The 27,643-nt window shown below is 39.7% G+C and overlaps 1 protein-coding gene across 4 annotated transcripts in view; it reads left to right on the top strand.

The window, feature by feature from the left end:
- Positions 1–27,643, top strand: part of znf217 (zinc finger protein 217) — a 75,179-nt gene that overhangs the window by 28,160 nt on the left and 19,376 nt on the right. For all 4 annotated transcript variants that reach the window (XM_060836308.1, XM_060836309.1, XM_060836306.1 and 1 more), the window contains 3 exons: positions 11,547–13,409; positions 20,676–20,801; positions 25,398–27,140. In XM_060836308.1, the coding sequence (XP_060692291.1) occupies positions 11,699–13,409; positions 20,676–20,801; positions 25,398–27,140 (3,580 nt within the window). In that variant the 5' untranslated portion in view covers positions 11,547–11,698. The remainder of the gene's footprint in view (positions 1–11,546; positions 13,410–20,675; positions 20,802–25,397; positions 27,141–27,643) is intronic.

Genomic DNA, 27,643 nt, shown 5'->3' with positions numbered 1-27,643 from the left:
ACTTGGATTGAAAATTGGCTAGCTGACAGGAAGCAAAGAGTAGGGATAAATGGATCCCTTTCGGAATGGCAGGCGAAGACCAGTGGGGTGCCGCAAGGCTTGATGCTGGGACCACAGCTGTTTACAATATACATTAATGATATAGATGAAGGCATTAAAAGTAATATTAGCAAATTTGCTGATGTCACAAAGCTGGGTGAAGTGTGAGAAGGTTGTTATGAGAATACAGGGTGACTTGGACAGGCGAGGTGAGTGGACGGATGCATAGTGCATGCAGTTTAAATGTGTGGTTATCCACTTTGGCAAGAACAGGAAGGCAGATTGCTATCTAATTGGAGTCCAGTTTGGTAAATGGCAAGCACAGCGCGATCTAGGTGTTCTTGTACATCAGTCATGAAAGCAAGCATGCAGGTACAGCAGGCAGTGAAGAAAGTTTAATGGCATTCTGGACTTCATAACCAGACCAGTTGAGTCAAGGAGCAAAGAGGTCCTTCTGCAGCTATACAGGGCCCTGGTGAGACCGCATCTGGAGTATTGTGTGCAGTTTTGGTCTCCAAATTTAAGGAAGGATATTCTAGCTATTGAGGGAGTGCAGCATAGGTTCACTAGGTCAATTCCCGGATTGGTGGGACTATCCAATGCTGAAAGATTGGAGTGACTGGGCTTGTATATGCTTGAGTTTAGAAGGGTGAGAGGGGATATGCTGGAGACATATAAGATTATTAAAAGATTGGGCACTCTGGAGGTAAGAAACATGTTTCCGCTGATGGGTGAGTCCAGAACCAGGGGACACAGTTTAAAAATAAGGGGAAGGCCATTTAGATTAGAGTAGAGGAGAAACTTCTTCACCCAGTTAGTGGTGGATATATGGAATACTCTACCCCAGAAGGCAGTGGAGGCCCAGTCTCTGGATACTTTCAAGAAAGAAATGAATAAAATTCTGAATGTGGAATCAAGGGTGAAAGGGATAAAGCAGGAACAGGATACTGATTGAGGATGATCAACCATGATCATAATGAATGGTGGTGCTGGCTCGAAGGGCCGAATGGCCTACTCCTGCACCTATTGTCTATTGTCCCTTGGTAGCAGAATTCCTAAGTTGAGGAGTTGCACAGGATTCTGGTGTCTGGCATAGAAACAACAAGCTAAACTCCTTTTGAGTGACTAGTGTCTCAATGCCGAACCTTTTGGTTTAGTATTCATGCAGTAATCAAACAGCTCAGTCACTGCTTTGAGTACATAAGGGTGAATGAGGGCATGGTCGACCTAACTACTAATCCTTAGTTTTCATCTTTTAATGATTAACTTGGATTTTTATTGTTACTACTTGCACTCCACACAATTTCTTGATCTTTATCATTTGATTTCTGTGCATGGACTTAGCTGGTGTAGATTAATGCATTATTTGATTTTTTTTTCCATTTTTTTAAAACTCAATTTGAGAATCTCATTCTCAAACTCCATTTTTTTTTTAAATAAGGCAACTAATCCAGAGCCATAAGATTGGTGTATTTTTGATAGTTCTGACGTTTTCTACTTTATTTTGCTTCCATTGCTCTAGTTCAATTATTTTAAATACTTTCAAGAGTATGAAAATGTAATTCAAAATGGAGATTTGGGGCTGGAATATTGGTGGAATATTCCCTATCTCTGTAATGAAATTCTCATGCACTATGATATGTACTCTTTGATCTCTATGCCATATTTTCAATCTAAATAGGAAATGCAGTAAATGTTATTTTTCTTTCAAATACCTGACATCCAATGATAAGTGTGCCATTTGTCTGACTGAATCTGCATATTATAGGTAGGAGGCAGTAAATTTGATTATTTAGGGTATTTATTCATGCAGCATAGCTCAGTGGTTAGGACTGCTGCCTCACAGTGCCAGGGATCTGGGTTCAATTTCGCCCTCTGGCAACTGTCTGTCTTCAGTTTGCACATTCCTCCCATGTCTGCGTGGGTTTCCTCCAAGTGGTTCACTTACTTCCCACAATCCAAAGATTGAGCTATAGGGAGAGGTTGAATAGGCTGGGGCTGTTTTCCCTGGAACATGGAGGCTGAGGGGTGACCTTTTTATAGAAAGTTATAAAATCATGAGGGGGACAGATTGTCTATTTATCCTAAGTTTCTCCTGGGTTGGGCAAGTCCAGAACTAGAAGGCACAGGTTTACAGTGAGGGAGAGGTGTAAATGGGAGCTAAGGGGCAACTTTTCCTCTAGCAGCTCATTCCATACGCCTACCACCGTCTGTGTGAAAGTGGTGGAGGCTGGTACAATTGCAACATTCAAAAGGCATTTTGGATGGGTTTATGAATAGGAACGGTTTGGAGGGAGATGGGTCAGGTGCTGGCATCGGTCAGCATGGACAACTTGAGCCGAAGGGTCTGTTTCCGTACTGTACAGGGTGGCTCTAAGTGAGATCCTCTTCGGAGGATCGGTGAGGGTTTGATGGACCGAATGGCCTGCTTCCCCCTTGTTGGGATTCTATGATTCTTAATTCTTTGCACAAGAATGGTACAGCCCAATAGAAATGACTAGCTGTAACAATGCCTGTGGTGACACTTTTTTCTGACCACAAACATTCACCATCAAATAGAATTAAAATGTCTTTGCCATTCAAATGTTTAAAAAAAATTTGTCTTTCTCAAAAGTTTTTGGAATTCTGGTACAGGCGCTACCTTGATTAGTCCAAAATATGATTTTCCGTATCTGGATTCCCAGTTCACCACACGCACAACACTACAATAGACTAAAGAAAAATCTCCCTCTCAAACTGGGTACTTGATATGCGAGTTTATAGTACCATTCATAAAGTAAGTTGGTGTTACACATGAATTTGAATTTGTTAGTGATACTGCACTAGTTAATAGAATGCAGTAATCCCATGTGTAATCATTGTGCATATGCTTTCTCTAAGATCGTTAAAGGAAGTGTAGTCAATACTGTTCCTGATTATAAATTAATGTTTTCAGTGCTGGAGCATTTACAAAAATAATAGTTTGCTCATTTAAAACATCCTAGTAGAATATCCTCTGACTTTCCAATTTAAAGCAGGTGAATACTTTAAAGTTTTTTTTCTTCTTTTCTCCCCTGTAGGTTTTATTTAGGAAAATGCTGATCTGTAATATATATTGCTGCTGAATGTTACTGATTTCAAAATTGTAAACAAAACTGAACTCTGCTTGTCCAGCTGTAGTAATTGCTGCTGAAAAATGGTGTTTCAGCTGCTTTTACAATTAACCGTGGAGGTTGTATTTCAAATAACATTTGGTTTTTGACATGTGGATTCTTCACAGCTCGTGGCAACCCATGTCTAAGCTTGTCTGATATTTAAATCCTACCTGTTGGAAACACTTACTGGGCCTTTCCAGTGAACCTTTATAGGTTTAGCTGGGGCTTGGGTGCAGTATTGCAAGTCTGTCACACTTGAGGGAAGTTGATAATGTTAATCTTTTGCCGCACATAATAGCATTTGGAAAGATTCCTCAAGTTGATATTGTCATCTTTAACGTGTCCTGATCAGAATTTACTGAAATTTTACATAATAAAAATACTACGTATGCATACATCAAGATGTTGAATGGTAAATTAGGTGATGAAGACAGAGAAAATCAAAGCATCTGTTGCAGGGAATTTATGGTGCTTGTGCTAATACAAATAATGAATTAAATGCTCACACCCACGTATTGCAATTAGTAATGGCTTTTAGAGCATTGAATTGGTTTTTGCATTGAAAAAGGCTTGCATTTATGTAGAACTTTGCATGACCATTCAAGTACATTTGAAATGTAATCACTTCAAATCAAATTGTTACTGTTAGGTTCCCAAATCAGAGGAGACTGCTTCAGATCACGGTGTAGTTGTCAATTCATATCAATGTGGAAGCAATGCATTGCAGAAGTAGGAAATCTGAAATAAGAACAAAAAAATGTTGCTGAATATTTCCACTCTGGTGTTGAGCCAGAGTTAACACTATTTCACACTGACAGGTCATCAATCTGAAATGTTAACTCCTGTTTCACCATACATGCTGCCTGACCTGAACATTTCCAGCATTTTTCTGTTTTTATATCAATGTACCATGCCTATCAACATACAGATGAGAAAAGAAAGGACCAATTTCAATCCAATAAAAACCATCTTGATGGGATTTTTGAGTTTCAGCTTTTTAGACAGGGTACTAAAAACTGTACATGGCAGTGTTTTATGTAATATTGACTGGTTTTCAGGCTGCTGGAAAAGCTTGCTCATTTCTGCATTAACAATGGTATGGAATAATATACAGTGGGATTGAATGTAAAGTCTTATTTAGTATTTTGGTAGATGTTCTTTCTTTAAACAAGATGCAAAATATATAGCTCAACAGAGGGACAGTGGCTTATTTTGAAACTAAGTACAGGACCAGTATGTTGCAACAAAATAATAATGGACTGTGTAATAAACTTGGCACAACTGCAGGTACCACCTGCTGCACAAAGCACTTTGTGTGTAGCTAGCTTCCAACAGTACCAGCATAAATAAATCCATGATGTGTCATTAAAGAAATACTACTCCAGTCAGTCTTTCTGTCTCATGCTCTCTTTTGACTCTACTGTAGTCACATTTCCACTGCAGAGACATATAGTGTTAATGTGTGTGTGTACACGCACGTGCGCCTGGCTTGAGTTCTTACAGCATTCCCTATTCTGCTATGTGTAATATTTTGAAGCTTTGGTTTGCAGCGCACAAAAATTTGCTTCAAAGATTCTTTAGGGTCCTGAAAACAGGTATTTGCAACAACAACAGGCTATTTTACCATCCAGGGCAAAGCAGCCAGCTTGATATGTCATCTCATCCACCACCTTCAGCATTGACAGAGGCAGCAGTATGCGCTTCTAAACTTTAGTTGCTAGTCAAGCCTCCTTCAACAGTATCTTCTCAACATGTGTACTCTACATGTTCATGAGCAGCAGATGTCTGGGAATGTTACCACCTGCAAGTTCCCCTTCCTCTTTGATGTCAGCATCAAAGATCTGAAATATCTTTTTCTCTTATTTTAAAATATAATTGGACATGAGGATGATAACTTTCTTTTGGGTTATTTATCTAGGTCAATGTGGTAGAATTTTAAAAAATGCAGATTCAAATTGGGATGCATCGTTTTGTACACCACTTGAACTAGAAAGTATAGTATTTTTATATTGTTAATGTAAACTGTGATTAAAAATTGGGAAAACCTAGTAAGAAAAGTAAGTTTATTTTTAATGGTGAAGCTAGCACTTATAACAGGTTGGAAACTTCTAAAATAGTTTGTCATATTAACACACTTCCTTTGATTTAACTGTCATTATTTTAAGGTGGGCAGAATATCACAGCCTGTCTAATACCAGCAGTCAGTCTCCAAGCAAAAGTTCGTAAAGAATTTGAAACTGACAATTTGTAAATAGTATTTTGTGTTTTTTAATCTCATTCTGGCTTTTCTCTTTGATTTTTGACCCCACAGCTATTCACAGCAACTGGAGAAACCAGTGGTTTTTTTTCCTAATTTAGAATAGTAATCAAATGTGGTTAGGTTACAAAATTTCTGACGAATATAAAAGGCTTTTAGTTCTTTCAAGAGTCTTTCACGATTGCTGGATATTCAAAATCACTTTACAGCAAATGAAGTACTTTTTTGAAGTATGGTCATGGTTGTAACATCTCGACAACAGTGAATCTAACCATCATCCCTTGAAATGCAATAACATTACCACTGCTGGACCCCCCACTATCAGCCTCTTGGGAGGTTACCATTGGTCAGAAGCAGAAACCGAGCACCATATAAATAATGTGGCTGGAAGAGCAGGTCAGAGGCTGGGAATTCTATCATTCTTCCCTTGTCTCCCTGATACCTGTTTTCCATTTCAAAGGCGCACAGGAGTGTGATGAAAAGCTTTCCACTTGTCTGGATGTGTGCACCCCAACAATAACACCAGGCTCTTTTACCATCCAGGGCAAAGCAGCCAACTTGGTATGTCATCTCATCCACCGCTTTCAGCATTGAGAGGCAGCAGTACGCACTATCTACACTTCAGTTGTTAGTCAACAGTATCTTCTCACCCTGTTGTCTCTGCATGTTCAAAAGCACCAGATGCCCGGGAACGTTACCACCTGCAAGTCCCCCTCCAAGTTATATGCCCTGCCCTGATTTAGAATTCAATTGTTCCTTTTGTCACTACATTAAAATTTTGGCAATCTCTTCCTTACTTGTGGTATAGGTTGTATAGCCAATGGACTGCAATAGATTGAGAAGGTGGCTTGCTATATCACCATCTTGAGCAAATAGAATTGGTTATTAAACACTGGTCTACCAATGATTCACACGTTCTGTGAACTGGAGGTATAATGGACAGTGAAGAACGTTACCTCAGTACAACAGGATCTTGATCAGATGGGCCAATGGGCTGAGGAGTGGCAGATGGAATTTAATTTAGATAAATGTGAGGTGCTGCATTTTGGAAAGGCAAATCAGGGCACAACTTATACACTTAATGGTAAGATCCTGGGGAGTGTTGATGAACCAAGAGACCTTGTAGTGCAGGTTCATAGCTTCTTGAAGGTAGAATCACCGGTAGACAAGATAGTGAAGAAGGTGTTTGATATGCTTTCCTTTTATTAGTCAGTGCATCGAGTTTAGGAGTTGGGAGGTCGTATTGTGGCTGTTCAGGATATGGGTTCGGCCACTTTTGGAATACAGTGTGCAATTCTGATCTCCCTCCAATAGGAAGGATGTTGTGAAACTTGAAACGGTTCTGAAAAGATTAATAAAGATGTTGCCAGGGTTTGAGGTACAGGGAGAGGCTGAATAGGCTGGGGCTGTTTTCCCTGGAACATCAGAGGCTGAGGGGTGACCTTCATAGAGGGTTATAAAGTCATGAGGTGTACGGATATGGGAAATAGAAAAGGTATTTCCCTGGAGTGGGGGAGTCCAGAACTAGAGGGCATAGATTTAAGGTTCAGTGGAGCAAAGTTTGGAAGGGTCCTAAGGGCAACTTTTCAAGCAGAGGGTGGTGTGTGGATTGAATGAGCTGCCAAAGGAAGTGGTGGAGGCTAGTATGGTTACAACATTTTTAAAAAGGCATCAGGATGGTTACAGGAATATGAGCCAAGTGCTGGCAAATGCAACAAGATTAGTTTAGGTTATCTGCTGGGCATGGGCAAGTTGGACCGAAGGGTGTTTTTCCTTGCTGTACATCTTTCTAACTCTAAAATAAACACACCTCTTGCAATGATCAGTGCAGTTAGGATTTGATCTGTTTTATGATAACTGAGAGATAAATATTGGTTGTGATGTTGGAGAGAATTTCCAAGCTTCTTTTCAAAAATAGTGCCACAAAATATTGTTTATGCACCTAATAAAGCAGACTGCTTTGGTTTAACGTTTTTATCTGCAGGATAATACCTCCAAATGGATCAGTGCTGCACTAATGTTTCAATTTTGATTTTTGTGTTCAGGTCCTGGTATGAATTTTAACCCTAATGACCTTTTGTGATTCGTAGGCTGGGGTGTTACTAGTAAAGCCACAGCTGACACCACCAGATTGCACATCCCAGTAGTTGTGTTTTCTATTTGTTGCTAATATTTGTAAAGTATAAGTAATTTTGATCAGGCAACCAATAGTCTATAACTATCATTCGTGGAGACAAAGGAAATTTATGAGTCTCTTATTACTTTAGAAACAAGGATGGAGTAGCAGAAGAGGGATTCCAAGACAGTTGTTTTTGTGGAAGAAGGAAGCCAAGTTTTTATCTTTGTTCTGTCCTTCTAGACTTGTGTGGTTTTAGCAGAAAACATGCGCATATACCCTGAGACTTGAGTGGGCATGGGGTGGAGTAGTGCAATTTGAGGAATAACTGGGCGGCACGGTGGCACAGTTTGGGCGGCACGGTGGCACAGTGGTTAGCACTGCTGCCTCACAGCGCCTGAGACCCAGGTTCAATTCCCGACTCAGGCGACTGACTGTGTGGAGTTTGCACGTTCTCCCCGTGTCTGCGTGGGTTTCCTCCGGGTGCTCCGGTTTCCTCCCACACTCCAAAAATGTGCGGGTCAGGTGAATTGGCCATGCTAAATTGCCCGTAGTGTTAGGTAAGGGGTATATGTAGGGGTATGGGTGGGTTTCGCTTCGGCGGGTCGGTGTGGACTTGTTGGGCCGAAGGGCCTGTTTCCACACTGTAAGTCTAATCTAAACTGGGTTGGGAGATAATTTTGCTCTTGGCAAAATTCATCAAAGTTGGAGGAGAGAGAGATCAAATAAGCAGCTGAAAGGATGTTGTGGCAAGTGGTGAGTTCAAGGCTAAGTGGTGTTGTAAGCTGCATGAAGTTGTGTTTTCTTCCTTGAAGAACTCATCCAGGAAGTGGTTGTCAGTCTTGTTTCAGTCATGATCATTGAGAAAGAATCCCTGAACAATTAGTGCCCAACCCTACATGTAGGTAGATCCTGGGCTATTTTTTGTTATATTCAACAAAATAAATTTGGCACACGTTTTTCTAGGCCCTTTTATATCAAGGAGTAATCACTAGCAGTTTTGTCTTTTACTGAACGAAGCTGATACATTTTGAAGATACAAAGAAAAATATGCAATACTCTACTCTTTTTGTTTGTTCTACTCTTTGCTGTCTTAAATGGATTATTATCACTGCCCGAGTATTTACAATTTCCTGATCATTTATGTTGTATACAGTTAATGATAGCATAATGGCAGTGACAGGATTGTTTTAAAATTTAGAGCCACTGAATAGCCATTTTCACAGTGACTGGAGAAATTAAGTTGGGAGTTAAACATGAGAAAAAAAATGAATACTGAAAATTTGTTTAATCCAAGCTAATCAACTTGGGTGTAGAGTTTTAATACTGTGCCACCATGTGGCAGCAAATGTTTTAGGGGGAAATGCATATGGCTGGGCATTGTCTTTAAGACCAGGAGGGGGAAAAATACCCTCCTAAAGTTGGGGTTCTTTTTAAATAGTACGTTAACAATTTCATTTTGTGATCTTTCTGTCCATTGTTGAGAATGAGTGCACAGGAAGAGATTGCCATCTCCACGTTCACCCAATGTTTATTACATAGTCATAGAGATGTACGCATGGAAACAGACCCTTCAGTCCAACCTGTCCATGCAGACCAGATATCCCAACCCAATCTCGTCCCACCTGCCAGCACCCAGCCCATTTCCCTCCAAATCCTTTGTATTCATATACCCATCGAAATGCCTCTTAAATGTTGCAATTGTACCAGCCTCCACCACATCCTCTGACAGCTCATTCCATACACATACCACCCTCTGCGTGAAAAAGTTGCCCCTTAGGTCTCTTATGTCTTTTTCCCCTCGCCCTAAACCTATCCCCTATAGTTCTGGGCTCCCGACCCCAGGGAAAAGACTTTGCCTATTTACCCTATCCATGCCCCTTTATAATTTTGTAAACCTCTATAAGGTCATCCCTCAGCCTGTGACGCTCCAGGGAAAACAGCCCTAGCCTGTTCAGCCTCTCCCTATAGCTCAAATCCTCCAATCCTGGCAACATCCTTGTAAATCTTTTCTGAACCCTTTCAGTTTCACAACATCTTTGAGATAGAAAGGAGACCAGTATTGCATGCAATATTCCAACAAATGTCCTGTACAGCCGCAACATGACCTCCCAACTCCTGTACTGAATACTCTGACCAATAAAGGAAAGCATACCAATAATCCAGAAAGTAAAGTTAGTGAAGATTAATGTTCTTGTTCCCCTTTTTGCAGTATTTTTGCACAGCAATTGTCTGTGGGATTCCAAGGGGGTTGCGAAACGAAGTCTTGTCTTTGAGTAACCTGCAGAGAAACAAAGTGCATGGAGTATGCAATAGGTTTATGTAGCTTCTATAGGCATTTGTACTAGAACATTGATTAGAAATGGCACAGTAACCAAACAGGGATCTTAAGGGGTTAGGCAATAGCATGGTGGTTAGTTCATTGCATTAATAATCCAGAGCACCAAACTAATGGGAACAGGCCTACAAATCCCACGTGGAAGATAGTGAAATCTGAATGCCATAAACACCTGAAATTAAAAGCTGGCCTAATGCTAACCATGTAACAATTGTCATTTATTGAATAGATTTTTTGTTTTGAAAAACTACTATCCTTTTTAAGGAAGAAAATTTTTAATCCGTCGCCCTGATACGTGACTGCACACCCCTTGCAAAGAGTGGCTCTGAAGTAGCTCAGCACAGGCATTTAAGAGTACTGTTTTGTCCGGATAGTGACAAATACAGGCTTTGTCAGTGCCCACATTCTACACAAGACTAAAGTTGTGAAATCCCTCAATAGGATAGGTAACGATGCATCTCCTTACCTGGAGAAAATGAGGACTGCAGGGAGTTAAATTTAAGATTTTAAATCAGCAAATCAGAATCTGAGCAAGGTAGTGCAAATTGAGCATATTTATTTCAATATCAATCATGCGAGAAATGAAAGAGCAAGTGAGAAAGGTGGTGTGAAGGGGATTTTTTTAACATCTCCAACAATAATTTAATCCTCAAGTATTGGACTTCCTGTTTCAGACTCCATTCTCCAGATTGCTTGTTTGAGATTGGATGTAACCTGGAAGGTGTGTCTCAGGACCCCTTAAGGCCATGACACCTGATGATTTTTTTGAAATTGCATGGGTGTTTTAATATTAAAAAGCCTGATTTTTTTTTTGTAGCCCAGAACCCTCCTTTTTAAAATCTAGCCACTGAGCTCAAGATCAAAATGTTGTGCCAGAAATGAGATACCCTGGATGTTTACTCTGAAAATGTTACACTCTTAATAGCTGGTCATAACTCTGATTAGCCAGAACAATTGAAATGAGGAGCAGGGGGATCCCTGATTGTTAGGTGAAAGTGAGGACTGCAGATGCTGGAGATTAGAGTCAAGTGTGGGGTGCTGGAAAAACACAGCAGGTTAGGCAGCATCTAAGGCGCAGGAGAATTGACTTTTCAGGAAAAAGCCCTTCTTCAGGATCTCTGCCTAGGAGAGGAATGGAGTTTTCAGTCAAGATGGAAAATTCTTGTAGATAATAAGAACCCTGATGTCAGATCTGATGATCAAGTTTTAACTTAGAGCAACTAAGCATAAATAGGATTTCCACTTGAATACCAGTGAGCACTGAGGTTCCCCATTATTTCTAATGTAAAATCCAGTCCAATGAGTCTAAAGGAAAATGGAGATAGACACCCAGCTCTCCAATTTTAGCAGAAACAAATGTGTATAGAAATGATTGTTAACTCTGTTTCAAACTGGACGGTTTTCAAACAGCCTGTCAAAGAGCAGCTTCCTTTTTGGATAGTTGATTTCTTATTGTTCTTTATGTTCCTGACATTTTCTTCGCAGTGTAAAGCAGTTATGCATGTTTGTGTTAAGTATCTTATGAACTGAAACTGTTTTTCTATTCATAACTATTTTTAGCACCAGAGCATAATGCTTAACTTCTTTTTTGTTGTGTAATATTAATGGGCTAAATGGTGACAATTTTAATCTTATTTTGAATGTTGTGTATTCTGCTTTCAGCAACTGCATCCCCTGCATCTGTTAAGTACAAGGATAGAAGAAAAGCAAGCTTTTGACATTGAAATTGAAATTCTAAAGCTTTATTTGTCTCAAATAATGTGTTAAGAACAAAACTACAAGACCATCAAGAAAGAACATCTGAGGAAGAGCTTATGCCTTGGTTTACTGATAAACACACGCATGAATTTGTGATGAAGTCTACTGGGAGTACCTTAACGAAAACATCTGAGGACGTCAGAGATGATATGAACTTAACACTTGATGAATTTTCGAACCCAAAAAAGTCTGTTGAACACCATTGCTCAATTTGTGACCAGTGTTTTCCTTTTGATAGTCTTTTAACTCAACATATGCACATGCATTCAAATGAAAAGCATCAATTTTGTGATCGTAGAATTTCGCAGAAAGCAAATTTGAAAATTCATCTTCAAAAGCACAAAGTAGAGCATTTGCAGCAGGGTAGAAAAACTGAAAGAAATAAGGCTGCTCTGTCTACAAGCTTTGAAATCCCAAGTGCTCTGTCTAGTAGAATCCATCCTAATGACATTGAAATGAATGATACTGATGTAAAGCCTATAAATGGTGTTGCTTTAACTCTGGATGCTTTAGAAAGAAATATTGCAGTCCATGCTGAAGAACTTTCCCTTCTGCCTTGTATGTTTTGCAATAAAGGCTTTCAACACTCTGAAGAACTCCGTCACCATGTGGTAGTTCAGCACCGGCCCACCCTATGTGAGCCTGCAGTCCTTCGAGTGGAGGAGGGTTTGAGTCCTATGGTAGAGATGCACATTACAGCAAGTTCTCCAGAACAGGAGATTAATGATGAAAGTGAAGATGGTGAACTCAGCTGTAAAGTGTGTGGACTGTCCTGTGAGAGTGCTGTGAATCTGGAAACTCACATGAGGAAGCACAAAGATTCATTTACCTATGGTTGTAATGTATGTGGCCGACGCTTCAAGGAGCCTTGGTTTCTGAAAAACCACATGCGAACACATTCAAGTAAAGCTAGGGGCAAATCTCAGCCGGATTCAGAAGGTCCTGCGACGATCAACAACGTTATTGTGCAGGAACCATTTTCTGGTCATGTTGTATCTCCTTATAAAATGTGCATGGTCTGTGGCTTTCTTTTCCCCAGTAAAGACAATTTGAAGGAACATAGTAAAGTTCATAACAAAGACATGCCTGATGATGATAGAATGGATGACTATTCCTTAAATCAGGAAATTGTAGTACCACAGGAGGCATTCCTGCAAACGTTACAATTACATCCCCACTTACCACAAAATTGCAAACCCGTGAAACTTGGAAAATGGATACCTGAACTTGATCCCTTTAATACATACCAGGCCTGGCAGCTGGCCACCAAGGGAAAGGTGGCAGTTGGTCGAGAAAATGTGAAAGATCCAGGGCAAATAGCAAACTCTGAGAATGAAGAGGAGCCCTCGGACAAAGAGGAATCTAATGAACATTGGACCTCCGATAAAGGCAATCATGGTGCTACCGTGGAGAACCTTGACAAGACTAAAATCAAAAGCAGCAGTATATGTCAGAGTGGACCAGCCACTGTGGGTGACATTGACGTTGACCCAAAATTGACCCAGAATAAAACTAAACCGACCAACTGTACAATGTGTGGTAAGATTTTTAGAACCTACCATCAGTTAGTGCTGCACTCCAGAGTACACAGGAAAGGCAGGAAAAGTGTAGAGAACCCTTCAAATTCAGTTGATAGCAGTGAAGCTGGCACTCAATCTGTTGATTCAGTTAAAACAATTGAAGACCATAGTCCAGAAATGGACAAACCTGAGGAGGGCTCTGAAGAGGGATCAGAAGATGGAGCACTGGGAGAAGGACCTTCATCAGGTAGGACAGGTATACAGTTATTGGGATGTCTTCTCAAATTTCTTGCAAATTCTCAATTTTCAACATGTGAACGTCCTGTTGAGCACCCCTGCCACCCCTTTCTTTTTCTTTTGCTTTGGATAAGAATCTATGCTAACTTCTGACGCAGTATCTCACTGAGAGAATATAAATTTTGGGTATATCACAGGATATTTAGTAACATTTCACAAGCTTGACTTATCTTCCTTTGTTCTGTATTGTTTTAAGTTATATCTCGAGGAAATAGATTTCTTACAAAAAATGCTTTATAAATTCTCCCAAAATAATACATAAATTTGTACCTGAATCTTAAAATTGTATTTTTCTCAAATAAGCTGTGCGATTATTGTACTACAACACTTAAGACTTCAGCAAATCTTGTTTTTAGTTTTTTTTATTATTCATTGCTATTCATTTCATATAAAGATAATTGCAGTAAGAATATATTGCCTTAAGATTAGTCATTGTCTCATTTCAAATACTTTGTGTTATTGGCTTACGAGTATAACTTCTAAATATTTATAGTTTCCACATGTCCTCATTTGAAAAGTTGTTTTTCTAAGATTAAACTTTTAGAACAAAGCAGTGGTGAATTTTTTCTTCACGTTTTGGAGAGATGATGAGATTCCATTCCCTACAGTTTGGAAACAGGCCCTTTGGCCCAACAAGTCCACACCAACCGTCCGAAGAATAACCCAACCAGACTCATTTCCCTCTGAATAATGCACCTAACATGATAGGCAATTTAGCATGGCCAATTCACCTGACCTACATGTCTCCGGATTGTGGGAGGAAACCCACGCAGACACTGGGAGAATGTGCAAACTCCACACACCGGTTGCCCAAGGCTGGAATCTTACCTGGGACACTGGTGCTGTTATGTAGCAGTGCTAACCACTGAGCCACCGTGCCATCCCCAAAGTCATTGAAATCCATGTTTCTCCTGCCATCTCTTATCATCAGAGTTGTCAGGTCAGAACAACTGGTGCCAGGCTTGTCACAAGCAAACAAAACAACACACAGGAAGCAGAAAAGTATTCTTATTGTTGAATTGAGAGCTGTATTGTATTCTGTGATTCTATCAAGGATTAGGTTTGCATCAGCGCAGGTTTTGACTTCAGCGTGCAAGTGGTAAGTACAAAGAGTTTGGATTTTCTTGAAACAGCAATCAATTTTTACATGCAATTGACTGTTGTTTGAGATTATATAGTAATTGAAACTAGCTTTACTTAAATATCTTGTATATCTCAATATGTTTTCAATTGCTTGTTTGAGGAAGGGTCTAAACCATTTAATTAAAATTCAGTTTGTGGGGTTTGATCAGATGTTTTGGGTCTTGCAAACTTTTGGTTTTGAAATTTTATTAATCACATTATATCATTCAAATGAGTATAGATTGCTTCCATAGGGTCATGTGGAAAAGAAAAGAGCTAACATGACACTTTTTTGTGAAAAAAAAAGCTGCTGCTTTTGCAACACAAGTAGCTCAGTGTGACTACTCCCTTTGTAAAGAAAAGCAAACGTGTTGCTAAGTTATGCTGTTTTGGATAAACTTGTATTGCTGTTTAAAGCTGAAACCAAGAAGTCTAGTGTAATGTTTTGATGCCTTTTGAAGTATGTGTTAAATACATTGAAAACGGAATTTGAAATAATCTGGTGTTCCCTATTTGCGTTCTATGCATGTTACAAATTTGCTCACATCTAACTGCTGCTATCTAGACAAGTGAAAGGTTCCTCTCTGTAAGAACTCCAGAATGTAGCTTCAAACACAAGCCAATAAAATACTTGAACTGCAGAGAGCAAATTAATTCACAAAATGTATGGCTTGAAGTTTGAATTGTTTGCACCCATTGTTTTTGGCACATGCATATCTATATTGGATCCACTGAGATTTTCCCAATCCAGCATGGTCGTCTTGAGTTTAAGGTATGAAGGTGTACCTTCTCCCTTAGGTTATTTTGCTCATGTGCCACTTCTTTGCAAAAGAGGAGAGCATTTTTCAGCGAGTATGGTGCATTGTATTTGGGTGATTTGGCTGACTGACTGACTGTGTATGGTGAAGCCTGTGTGTGTTAATAGGGGTTGTAATTAATAGAGTTCTGTGTGCTGAATTGAACAATGACTGAGGTTAACTGCGTTGGTGTAATGATATTTGAAAGTGTGTTTCTGACCTTGACCAATGGTGTAATACTGAACTATTTGGGGACTACATCTAGGCCGTTGGGACTAGATTTCTGCATCAACCTCCATGATTATCAGTTTCCACTGTATCCTGAATGACTCCTGGCTTCCGGATACATGATACCTTCCAACTTTCCATTGCTTCCACTAATAATATCAAAATCCCAAAATCCTGAATCCTGCCTCTACATTGTGCCATTATTTAATGTTCCTGAAATGAGGTTCAGTTTATGCACCTGTCCTTTTAAACTGTGTTAGCCACTTGTACTATTTTGTCCCTTCTCATATGTCTACAATTTAATAGCATGTTTAATGTTGGCTGAATGTTGACATAATTGAAAGGAGCAGAAATTTGGTGAAAAACTTGTGTTGCAGTCACTGGGTGTTGGTCAGTGTTGCAAAATAAATTTACTTGTGTCATTTTGCAAGGACTTTGGAATTTAATCCTTCCCTGATAACTGAGCATAGAATATGTAAAGCAGAATTATATTTTTCAAGGACTCCCTCCCTTCGTCTCCCTATGCCACCTGATTAGTTGCAAAATGCATGTGGAGGTATTTGCCAACAAAACTTTTTGTGGGACACTATTAAATAAATGATGCGCCATGTGCAAAGCCTGATTTCATCTCTCACTAGTGATTAATTTCAATATGGTTGAAATGCTACTATTCGCACTGACGTGTTTTCCATGAAATGTTTTACCAAATATTTGAAGCTGGTAGCTAAATTTGGTGACAGTGTCAGTTGAATATAATGTGATTGCAGTATTTTTTAATATAAAAATAGACCATGATGAATAATACAATCACTTCCAACTAGATGAAAATTGTTGTTTTTGTACAGGTATGCAGGAAACTTTATGGCATGCTTACTACAGAGATACCAGAAAGTCTAGTTTGGCATTGATTATGTCACTATAATAATCTCACTGAAATTAATTTCTATCCGTTTGAGGTTAGAACTGCCTTGAAGCTTTTTATAATGACAAGTGAAACTGACCAACTCCTGAATATTTACATTAGGGCAGTGACTGAGTGGAATTTTGCTGGTTAGTTTGCTTGCTTTGAGTAGTGTACCCTTTCTATGGTCTTTCATTCTTCCACCTTTTGGATTATTCAATGACTTTTTTTCCTCTCCTGCCCAAGAATATAGATTTTAAAAAGTTGCATGCACTGGGATTTCTAAAAATTGCTTGTGCATGTTTTCTGCTTTGTTCCTCTTTGAAAGTAGTTCACTTCAGAGGTCAGTTTCCTTGTGACTTGCAGACCATTGTTTGTCAGTACTGCTGTAAGGAATTTACTCTAGTGGTTTTTCAAGATCAGGTGCATTTATCATACTACACAAATTAGTTTTAGACGTTGAATTTGTTATAGACGTGGAATTTACTTTGCACATTCTTTATGTATTTCCAACTTTCTATATGGAAAGCTATCTAGTTCATTTGCAAGCACATGTTCGTTGTCTGCAACAACAGTAGGATTGCACCATCTAGTGTTTTATTACTTTTTTACATGAGAAGCATTTTTCTATTTCACCAAACTGCTGATACCCGAGAAATACATGTGACACTGAACTGTGCACAATGATAAAATGACCTTCAACTTAATAAATGTTGGACTATGATTACTGTGACATCTATGTACTCTTGAGTATTCTGTTCTGATTTTTGTGTTTAAAAAATACCTTTCAAGTTCATGTCTATGTAGAATTGTGAAGAATCACATGGAATACCCCAAAAGAAAACGGCAGCATGTAGGAAAATGACCAATTGATACAAATTAGACTGTGCCATCTTCCTTCCTTGCTTCCTTTTTTTTGTGCTCTCGCTGCTGTTGCATGTTGTGAAATTAAGTTGAAGTTGCATTCAAAGAGTTAGGCCTGGACTTTTGCTCTCAACGTTGCTAGAGTCATAGAAATTTACATCACAGAAACAGATTGTTTGGTCCAACTCGTCCACCCAGCCAGATATCCTAGATTAATCCTTCTAAACCCTTCCTATTCATAAAACCATCCAGATGTCTGTTAAATATTGTAATTGTACCAGCCTCCTCCACTTCCTCTGGCAACTCATTCCATACATGCATTACCCTTTTGCGTGAAAAGGTGACCCTTAGGTCCTTTTTTAAATCTTGACCACCACCCCCTCATCCTAAACCTATGCCCTCTTGTTCCGGACTCCCCAACCCAAGATAAAGACTTTGTCTATTTATTCTATCCGTGCCCCTCATGGTTTTATAAATCTCTATAAGGCCACCCTTCAGCCTCCGATGCTCCAGGGAAAAAGCCACAGCCTCTCCCTATAGCTCAAACCCTCCAACACTGACAATGTCCTCGCGGATGGTTTCTGTACCCTTTCAAGTTTCACAACATCCTTCCCATTGGAGGGACCCAGACTTGTACACAGTATTCCAAAAGTGGTTAGGTCATTTCCTGGCTTCCCACACCTGCTTTGGTTGGAAATCTGCCAAATGACTTTGTTGTAGCAGCAGGCTACAACGAAGCAAGTGCTGTACAGTTGTTAGCACTATTGCCTTACAGCACCAGGGACCTGGGTTTGATTTAACCTCGGGTGACTATCTGTGTGGAGTTTGCAAGTTCTTCCCGTAACTGCATGGATTTCCTCTAGGTGCTCCAGTTTTCTCCCACAGTCCAAAGATGTGGATTGACTATTGTAGATTGCTCATGGTGTCCAGGGATGTGCAGGCTAGGTGGGTTGGCCCTATTCGAGTAAAAAATGAGGTCTGCAGATGCTGGAGATCACAGCTGCAAATGTGTTGCTGGTCAAAGCACAGCAGGTTAGGCAGCATCTCAGGAATAGAGAATTCGACGTTTCGAGCATAAGCCCTTCATCAGGTTGGCCCTATTACAGGGATAGAATTGGTGAGATTCTCTTCAGAGTCAGCATGAACTCGATGAGCCGAAAGGCCACTTGCAGCACTAGGGATTCTATGAACTGGCTGCACCCCATACCAATCTTGTTTCTCTAGGACTTTGTCTCAATTGTTGTGTTCATCAATGGGCAGCACGGTGGCACAGTGGTTAGCACTACTGCCTCACAGTGCCAGAGACCTGGGTTCAATTCCCACGTCAGGCGACTGTGTGGAGTTTGCACATTCTCCCCATGTCTGCATGGGTTTCCTCCGGGTGCTCAGGTTTCCTCCCACAGTCCAAAAATGTGCAGGTTAGGTGGATTGGCCATGCTAAATTGCCTGTAGTGTTAGGTGAAGGGGTAAATGTAGGGGAAGGGGTTTGGGTGGGTGGCGGGTCAGTGTGGACTTGTTGGTCCGATGTCCATTCTGCCCTGTTGCACCTTCCATGCCTGATGAAGGGCTTATGCCCGAAACGTCGATTCTCCTCCTCGGATGCTGCCTGGCCTGCTGTGTTTTTCCAGCACCACACTTTTCAACTCTGGTCTCCAGCATCTGCAGTCCTTTTTCCTTCTTGCACTTCCCATGTCTAATTAATATCTGGCTTTAATCATGTTGAAGAGTAATTTTTGCCTTTCTTTTAGGCTTGATATTTATTATATTTTATGATGTCCTTCAGATGATGCCTATTGAAGTTTAAGACATTGGATAGTCATAGTTTACCAGTAAATGGCATGTGATGATGTTTAGTGTCAATTGATAAGCACATGATCACAATGAGTAATTTAGGAAAATGCATTTAAATTGGCCACAGATTTATCTAGTGATCACAGTTTGCAACTGCATCATGGAAGTTGAAATGAAAAACTCGTGGATTTTTTTTTCAATTTTTGAGATGTGGGTGTTTGAGGTTAGCATTGCTTGTTCCTTTCTAGTTGTCATTAAGATGATAGGATTATCAATGATGGTAAATATTTACAATGATAAATCTCAAATCTTAGATTCAACTCCTACATTACTGTGATATTTGTATATTTCATACTCTAACTTGTGAATTTTGGGGAAAAAAGTCAGCAATATTCCTGTTTGTGTATTTTCAAGTCTTTCTACCTTTTCGTCATTGGCTATCTAGTCACATGCACGAGGAATAAATCCATAGCCCAGAGCTACTTCCTGTTATTGAATATTACTGAAGTCCTTTAAATTGACAACTTCCTTTTGGTGCATAAGAGAGGAGCTGAACTCAAATCTCAAACCACTGATATCTACACCTTTTAGTATGCATTATTTCTTTTTCAAATTGGACGTGGTGATTTAACTTTAAAAATCAAAGTTTATTAGAGGCAAATTATAAATGATCTCTCTAAGTTGGTGAGTGAATGTAGCTGGCCTGGTCAGCAGACAAATGGTAATTAAACATTGTAGGTTAGCATTTTAGTGTTTATAAACCAGCATTTGAGTATAGTTGTACCAAAACAAAATACTTGTGTGATTGCTGGAAATATTAAATAAAACAAAACATTAATGCTGGAAAAAGTATTTTTCCTGGAGTTGTCAGCTAGCTTACAGTGACAGTCAGCATCTTGAGAGAACAAGAGTCGATGTTTGGTCCAAAGACTACTCTTCAAAATACTTCTAAAGAGTCTTTGGACTCTACGCTAACTGTTTCTCTCTTGATTGATTGATTAAAGTTGGACATTGCCTTATTGTATCTTTTGCTCTTCCCAAGATCAACATTCAACTTTCCACATCAACTGATTTTTAGTTGCACCTTTTTTTTTTGTTTTATTCAGAAGAAGAGAGTGAGACATTAGAGGTAGCAAAATAATTTTGGCCTGGAGTTGTCAGCTGGCTTACAGTGAGGCATTTAAATCAATAGCACACTCCAGTTTGCCATTGAATTTGATCATCATCTGTTGTTAGCTTTGATACTCTACTTGGAGAGGGGTGTATTTGTGACTCTGTAATTTTGCCTTTTCAGTTTCTAGTTATCCAGGTATATGTGTAAATTTCTTGCATTCTGTTTTCTAATTTTTTTAGCCTAATTACAAATGCATAATTTTAAAGTACTTTTTAATATACAGTTTTTTTTTCTGTAGATTCCATCTATAACTGATTCAATTCCTTGGGTTAGGAGAAACTTGTGTAAAATGAATGGAAGGAAATAGTTGAAAATGGTTTGCTCTTTTTCTCTCTCTAGATCGGAGTGAGGATGGCTCAGAACGAGGAAGTAGAAGAGAGGCTGGCTCATCTGGTGAATGCAGTTACTGCGGAAAGTCTTTCCGTTCAAACTATTACCTCAATATTCATCTCAGGATACACACAGGTGTGTCTGTGTTTCATTTGTAAGGAATCCTCACAAATTGCTTTAAATGATAGGGTTAAATTATTGACCTCACATTGGATATAAGATAAGATTAGATTAGATTACTTAGTGTGGAAAGGTAAGGGGTAAATGTGGGGTATGGGTGGGTTGCCCTTCGGCCCAACAAGTCCACACCGACCCGCCGAAGCGCAACCCACCCATACCCCAGATTTACCCCTTACCTAACACTACGGGCAATTTAACATGGCCAATTCACCTGACCCGCACATCTTTGGACTGTGGGAGGAAACCGGAGCACCCGGAGGAAACCCACGCAGACACGGGGAGAACGTGCAAACTCCACACAGTCAGTCGCCTGAGTCGGGAAATGAACCCGGGTCTCAGGCGCTGTGAGGCAGCAGTGCTAACCACTGTGCCACTGTGCCGCCCACGGCATTTTCCAAGCATTTCCAAGCTTGACCAAGCATTTTCCAGCACTGAGATAGTGGCCCTACTTCTGGTCCAGAAGGTCAGAGTGCAAGTCCCGACTGTCCCAGAGGCATGCCCCAGTAGGTTGCTTAATACAAATATTAGGTATGGCCATGACAAAGCCATTGATGAAAGCTAGGTTGGAGCTTTACATGGATTGACCCCAACAAAGAATATCTAAATAGCTTGCAAAGTCTCATGGAAAAAGGCTTTTGAAATCGATTTTACGTTTCATGACCGAAAATCCATTTATTCCATCGTGGATTTATTCCTTTTTTTTTTGCTGTGACCACAAAAGGGATTACTTCCTAACCTTATGCACAATGTTCCTTTCACCCATATCTAACATTACATAGAAGGCGAATCCTTAAAGTGCTGGACAATCATGTTTTCAATTAATGAAGCCATTAAATTAATTTTTTACTGCCACACTAAACAATTGTGAAGGGTCTAATTAATTAATTTTGTAGTATATTTTCAAAATTGATTGATCTTTCTGTATGGAGTTCTGTTTTGCTCATGTACTATTCAGTAAGACCTTGTCTGTAATATCAAGTCTTTCTCAAAGCTTGTGAATTTTGCACTGCAGTCTGGCACTAATTTTATGCACAGTCCATCTTTATTTTAAACCCTTTATCATGTTATTTTTACTTTATGTACATTTTTATTGACTTCAATTTTCTTGCTGATTTCTGGATGTTGTTTAGCCCTTTGTAGTTTTTAAAAAACTTAAGTATATAGTCCATTCCATAATTGTGAATTATAAATGCAAGTCATTTTTAGCTCTTCAAATGCACCCCGTTTGCTTATTACTAACCAGATTCTTCAGCTACTTCTGTTGAATGCTATAATAAGACCTTTTCATATTGTATGGTTTTATTGTCACTTGTCCTTGTAATTAATTCTCTACCCATATCAATGTAAAAACCAATCCATCGGTCTTTTTTTACTTAAATCTTTCTGAAAATAATCAAGGACTAATTAATTTTTGTAGTCATGGATAGACCAACTGTTATGCTGTTGACCTCTTCCTCACTTGAGCTCCCTGTAACTTGTCTACTTAGCTTTGATATCAGCCAATTTGGTACAAGCCACATTTCCCTATTCACAAATAGTTGTCAAGTTTTTCCATCAATCTAACTATTCCATCTAGCTTCTGATTTGTTCAGTTGTTAATTATTTCAACAAGTATTAACTTCCCTGTTAATCTCTTGTGATATATCTTATTGGCCTTCTGAAAATCGAAGGAAATTGCAGATGGATTATCCTTGCTAACTGAGCATTTCAATAATGATTGTGCAAAGAGAATGAACAAAATGAGTAAGGAATGACTAAATGAACTTAAACTTAGTCTTTGGAGATAGAGATTACATTGGAAAAATAAAAGTGATTATTTAAACAAATTGGACGCGTCTCTGATGCAGATTAATTTAAATTAATTATCAAGAATATTCTGCCTTTTTTTCATGCATGATGCATATTGCAAAACCTGCTTTTAAAAGTGCATTGTTCCTCATCACATTTGGTAATAGTTTACCTGGCGTTAGGTGACCAAATGGCCTCCCCCCCCCCCCCCCCCCCCCCCTAGCAGTTTTGAATTGTTGATTCTGGTCATGTCTGCTGAGAGTATGCAATTGAACAATGCGATAATCTATTTGGCTGGCTAACCTAATATATTCCTGAATGAGGAACGTGTTAGAGCTGGTCCTGTTCCATATTTTGTGAAAGCATAGAAGGGAAACAGGAAGAGATGAGTGTAATTTTGTTCAATTTGAGAAAGCAGTTTTGCCAATCAAAATAAGTTAAAGGAGCAGGATTGCAATGTTTGGCTCGTCAAGTCTGCACCAACATTCAATAACAGCTGATATATTTCTCCAACCCATTCTCCTGGCTTCTCCCTATAACCTTTGATCCCCTTGCTAATGAAGACCTTACCTTCCCGTGTCTTAAAGACATTCATTCTCTTGGTCTTCACAGCCTTCTGTGGCAATAGGTTCCATAGATTGGCCACCTGTGACTGAAGAAACTCCTGATCTCAGTTGTCCCTTCACTCTAAGGTTGTGTCCTCAGGCCTTGGTCTCTCCTAGTGGCAATATCTTCTCCATGTCCACTCTGTCCAGGCCTCTCAGTATTATATGCTCAAATGAGGCCTCCCTCATCCTTTTAAACTCCATGTGGTGCAGACCTAGAATCCACAACCACTCTGCATATGACAGGTGCTTCATCCCTGAGATCGTTGTTGTAAACTTCCTCCAAGAGCAGCATATCTCCTCCTTGGAAAAGGAGCCCCAAACTGCTTGCAATATTCCAAATGTATACTGATCAAAGCCTTATACAACCTGAGCACTACATCCCTGCACTTGTATTCTAGTCCCCTTGCATACCAATGTTGCATTTGTATTCCTAACTGCCAACTGTACGTGCATGTTAGCCTTAAGAGAATCATGAACTAGGACTCTTAAGTTCTTTTGACCTTCAGATTTTTGAAGTCTTTCTCTATTTAGAAAACAGTCTTACATCTATTCTTCCTATCAAAGTGCATAAACTTTCACTTCTCTGCATTTGTATTCCACCTCTTCACCCACTCTTCTAGCCTGTCCAAGTCCTTGTGTACCCTTCCTGCTTCCTCAATGCTACTTATCTATGTCATCTGCAAACTTACCATCAGTGCCTTCTGTTCCTTTGTCCAGATCGTGAACGTAGATAGTTGTGATCCCAGCACTGACTGTCTGTCAGACTCCATTGGTGACTGGCTGCAATCCTGAAAAAGACTTGTTTATACTCACTGTCTACCTTCTGCCATGCCATACCTTGTCCCTAACACCTTTGGCTCTTATCTTATTTAACAGCCTCCTGTATGACACCTTGTCACATACCCACAGAAATCCAAATAGATCACCTTCACTAGCTATCTTTTGTCTAACTTGCTTGTTACCTCCTCATGGGCAAATCTATTTAATCTCTGAACATCAAAACTAAATTACATATTGGGAAAACTTTAAATCTCTGCTTACCAGGGGATCTGACCTTACTTTCCACTTTTTGTACTCACTGTAAATTGAAGCAGCATCAGATTTCATATCAAAACATTGTTGAAAATTTCAGTCCACTGATTGAAAGGGTACTTGGGGAATGATGCCAATTATTTTGATATAGTCTGGAACTTCAAAGGTGTGAAAGACAGAAATAGGGAAGAATTTTTGAAGTGTATTTAGAATTCTTTTTAAAATTATTTATTTTTGTGGCTCAGTGAGGAAGGAAGCATCCTTGGGTCTGGTTCTGTGAAATGAGATGGGTCCAGTATCAAGGAACATTTGGGGAATAGTGATCATAGTAACATAAGGTTAAGGTTAACCAGGCATGAGAATTGAGGCTAACTAGAGTGGGTGAAGTTGGAACTTGTCCAATTGAATCTGAATCAGAAGTTGACAGGCAAACCAATGAAGTAACAATGTGTACTGCCTTCAACGCTGCTGTTGGTACATTCTGTACTAATCTAGTGGGATGGTTGGTCAGGTGTCTAGCTGAAATTGAAATCCCAGGAATGTGAAGTGGTAGGGTGGAGTGAAGAGAGGCAATTTCTGGGGAAAAATAATATTCTGGAAGGGAAACCTTCATTTTGGAGTTTATGTGCAGAAATTGTTGAAGGTGACAAAGTTTTTTTTAAGAAGGCATCAGTTACAAAAGCAAGGAAGGTATGATCAACACTAACACAGCGGTAATTAGAGTACTTGGTCAGATTTATGGTAGTGATTCAAAGGCTATGGGACTTCAGTTGGATGGACAGATTGGAGATATATGGAATTATCCCCTCTGGACAAAAGAACTGTAGGAGGGGTCTCTTTCCTAAATCACCATTCTTCTTGTACTAACCAACAAAACAAATGTTTGAGTGGCAAAGCTTTTCTTTAGTGAGAGAGGAGTATTTCTGGTTTGTATTGGAAGATGTTTTAATCTTATTCTTTTCTTTCAGGTGAAGGCATGACTCTGAAATGGTATTTAAATCATGATGGAAAAAATCTTGTGACAAAATAACTAATTTGCATGATTATGGTTCATAATGCAAGTAATTGGTAGGTCCTAAAGTATAGAGGTCGTTCATTTAAATCTTTTTGTTTTTTGCTTTAGGTGAAAAGCCCCATCGGTGTCCACTCTGTGACTATGCTGCAGCTCAAAAGACCTCACTTAAATATCATTTGGAGCGACACCACAAAGGTGAGCAGAAAAAGCCTGAAGAAAAGAATGATTCTCTGAAGAATTCATCAGCATCTCCCAAGTTGGAAGTGGTACCAAAAGGAAGCGATGAACCTGTTCAGGAATCTGTGGATTCGACAAAATTGCTTGCAGACTCTTTGGGCAGTGCCAAAGATTTAGATGCAGACTTTCCTCGGAGGAAGCACAAACTGACGACTCCTCCTCCTCCTCGTTCTGTTTTCGCTAATGCTGCATTTTCAAATGTGAGCCGGGAGCTTCCTGACTTGAACAGGGATACTAGTTTGCATCATAATCACCCAACCTTCTGCAATGCAGCACTACCATACTGCAAAAAATCAAAGGGTGAAAAGGTGATGGGTGAGTCACACAGGAATGACTCTGATCCAAAGGTGGTTCTTGATGCGGAAAATTCAAAGGTTTCGGAGGATTGTTTAATGGAAGGATTGTCAGAAGGTGGTGGTCAACAGAATAATACTAGAAACACAAGATGGGAACCTGCTCCAATAAATGACCAATGCTATGTTAGTACTCGAGTTAAGTTAGAGGACTTCAGTGATCAATCTGAATGCAGCTTTTTGGAAAAGCCCTTGAATCTTTGCACGATGATGTATCAAAGAAGTCTGTGTAGCAATGGTAGTCCTCTGGGAAATGCAGCTACCTCAGTTTCCAAGAGTGCCTTACTGAGCAACACGTGCCCATTTTGTACTTACAGAACTTTGTACCCAGAGGTCTTAGTGATGCACCAAAGGGTGGTGCATAAATACAGTGCTGACCTAAGCCCAATAAATGGAATGCGCGGTGCTGTTTGTGGTGGGTCAGTTAAAAGCAGACGCACTGGATGCCCCCCTGCACTATTAGGTCAAGATGTTTCTTCTTTACTTGCCACCAAAGAAACAAACAGAGAATTTTCTCGTCGGACCAAGTCACCAGTACCGGCAACTTCACCAGAATCTTCAAACTTGCTGCTTGGGAAGGCAAAATCATCATCGTCGTCATCATTGTCATCATTACACCAGTCTCAGTGCAATAATCTTCTTCCTTCTGCAGCAGGATCCAGATCATCAGGTGACTTTAAAGCATTTAAGGCAACCCAAAATTCCAGTGCACATGTAGAAAATTATCGATCAATGCATACGGAATTTCGACAGATGCCAGATGTAGTCCAAAGAATGGAAAGAAGTGGACCATCAGAACCTGGCAATAGTAAAAGAAATACTTCTGAAAGACCCTGTATCAAGTTGGACTATGAATCTGATGGACCTAGGGGATCTTTAGTTAGGTTTGACAGTCTTTGGGCTTCCAACGTTAGTAAAATGTGTCTTACTGATGTGTCTGAAAATCAGGGAGGCTTAGATTCTCATGAGCGTACAGCTAAAAAAATGAAACTAAACAGTCCTTTAAGGAATGATCAGCCTGTTTTTGGAACTAGGAGGGGTGTCCAAGGAAGAAATGTGAAATTATCTCCAGAAATACCTTCTGTTCAGGCCAGAAACTCTGGGATACCATCTAAGTCTGGATCACAACTCGATTCAAATGGAGTTGATCAGCATTGGAATGTATTGAAACTTTTGAAGTCCTACAGCTCACAAGACCTTGCCTCGTTATATAATAATTGTGGACCCAGTAATAGTGGAGATCCTAATATTGGTCAAGAAGGTAGGTGTAGCTTTTCAAATTTACTGTAGATGCATTCTTGAAGTCTGAGTATTTTAAAAAGGCTTTGTTACATTATATCATTAGCTTATCTTGATAGGAAATCTATTAGAAGGAGTCTGAGACACAACTAATCTCCGCTTGGCAAGGCAGATTAATCGTGGGGAGATTTGTCTCGTAAACTTGAACCTATTGGGACAACTGGGTATGTAGATGAGGGTAGTGTTCTCTATAGACTTCAGTGAGGCTTTTGACAAGATCTCCCACAGCAAACTGATTCAGAAGCTTAGAACCCATGGAATCCATGACAATTCAGCAAATTGACGTGGTAGGGAGCAGAGGGTGATGGTCTCAGGGTGTTTGTGTGACGGGAAATCTGCACCCAATGGCGTGCTGCATGGTTCAGTGCTAGGTTTCTTCCTGATGGCACTGTGCGTTAATGAAAGATATAAATGTAGGTTGTATGATGAGTCAACTTCCAGGTGACATGGGAATATGTGGTGTAG

The sequence above is a fragment of the Hemiscyllium ocellatum genome, chromosome 15, assembly GCF_020745735.1.
Source record: "Hemiscyllium ocellatum isolate sHemOce1 chromosome 15, sHemOce1.pat.X.cur, whole genome shotgun sequence".
Lineage (NCBI taxonomy): Eukaryota > Metazoa > Chordata > Chondrichthyes > Orectolobiformes > Hemiscylliidae > Hemiscyllium > Hemiscyllium ocellatum.
This window is presented reverse-complemented; position numbering and strand designations above follow the sequence as displayed.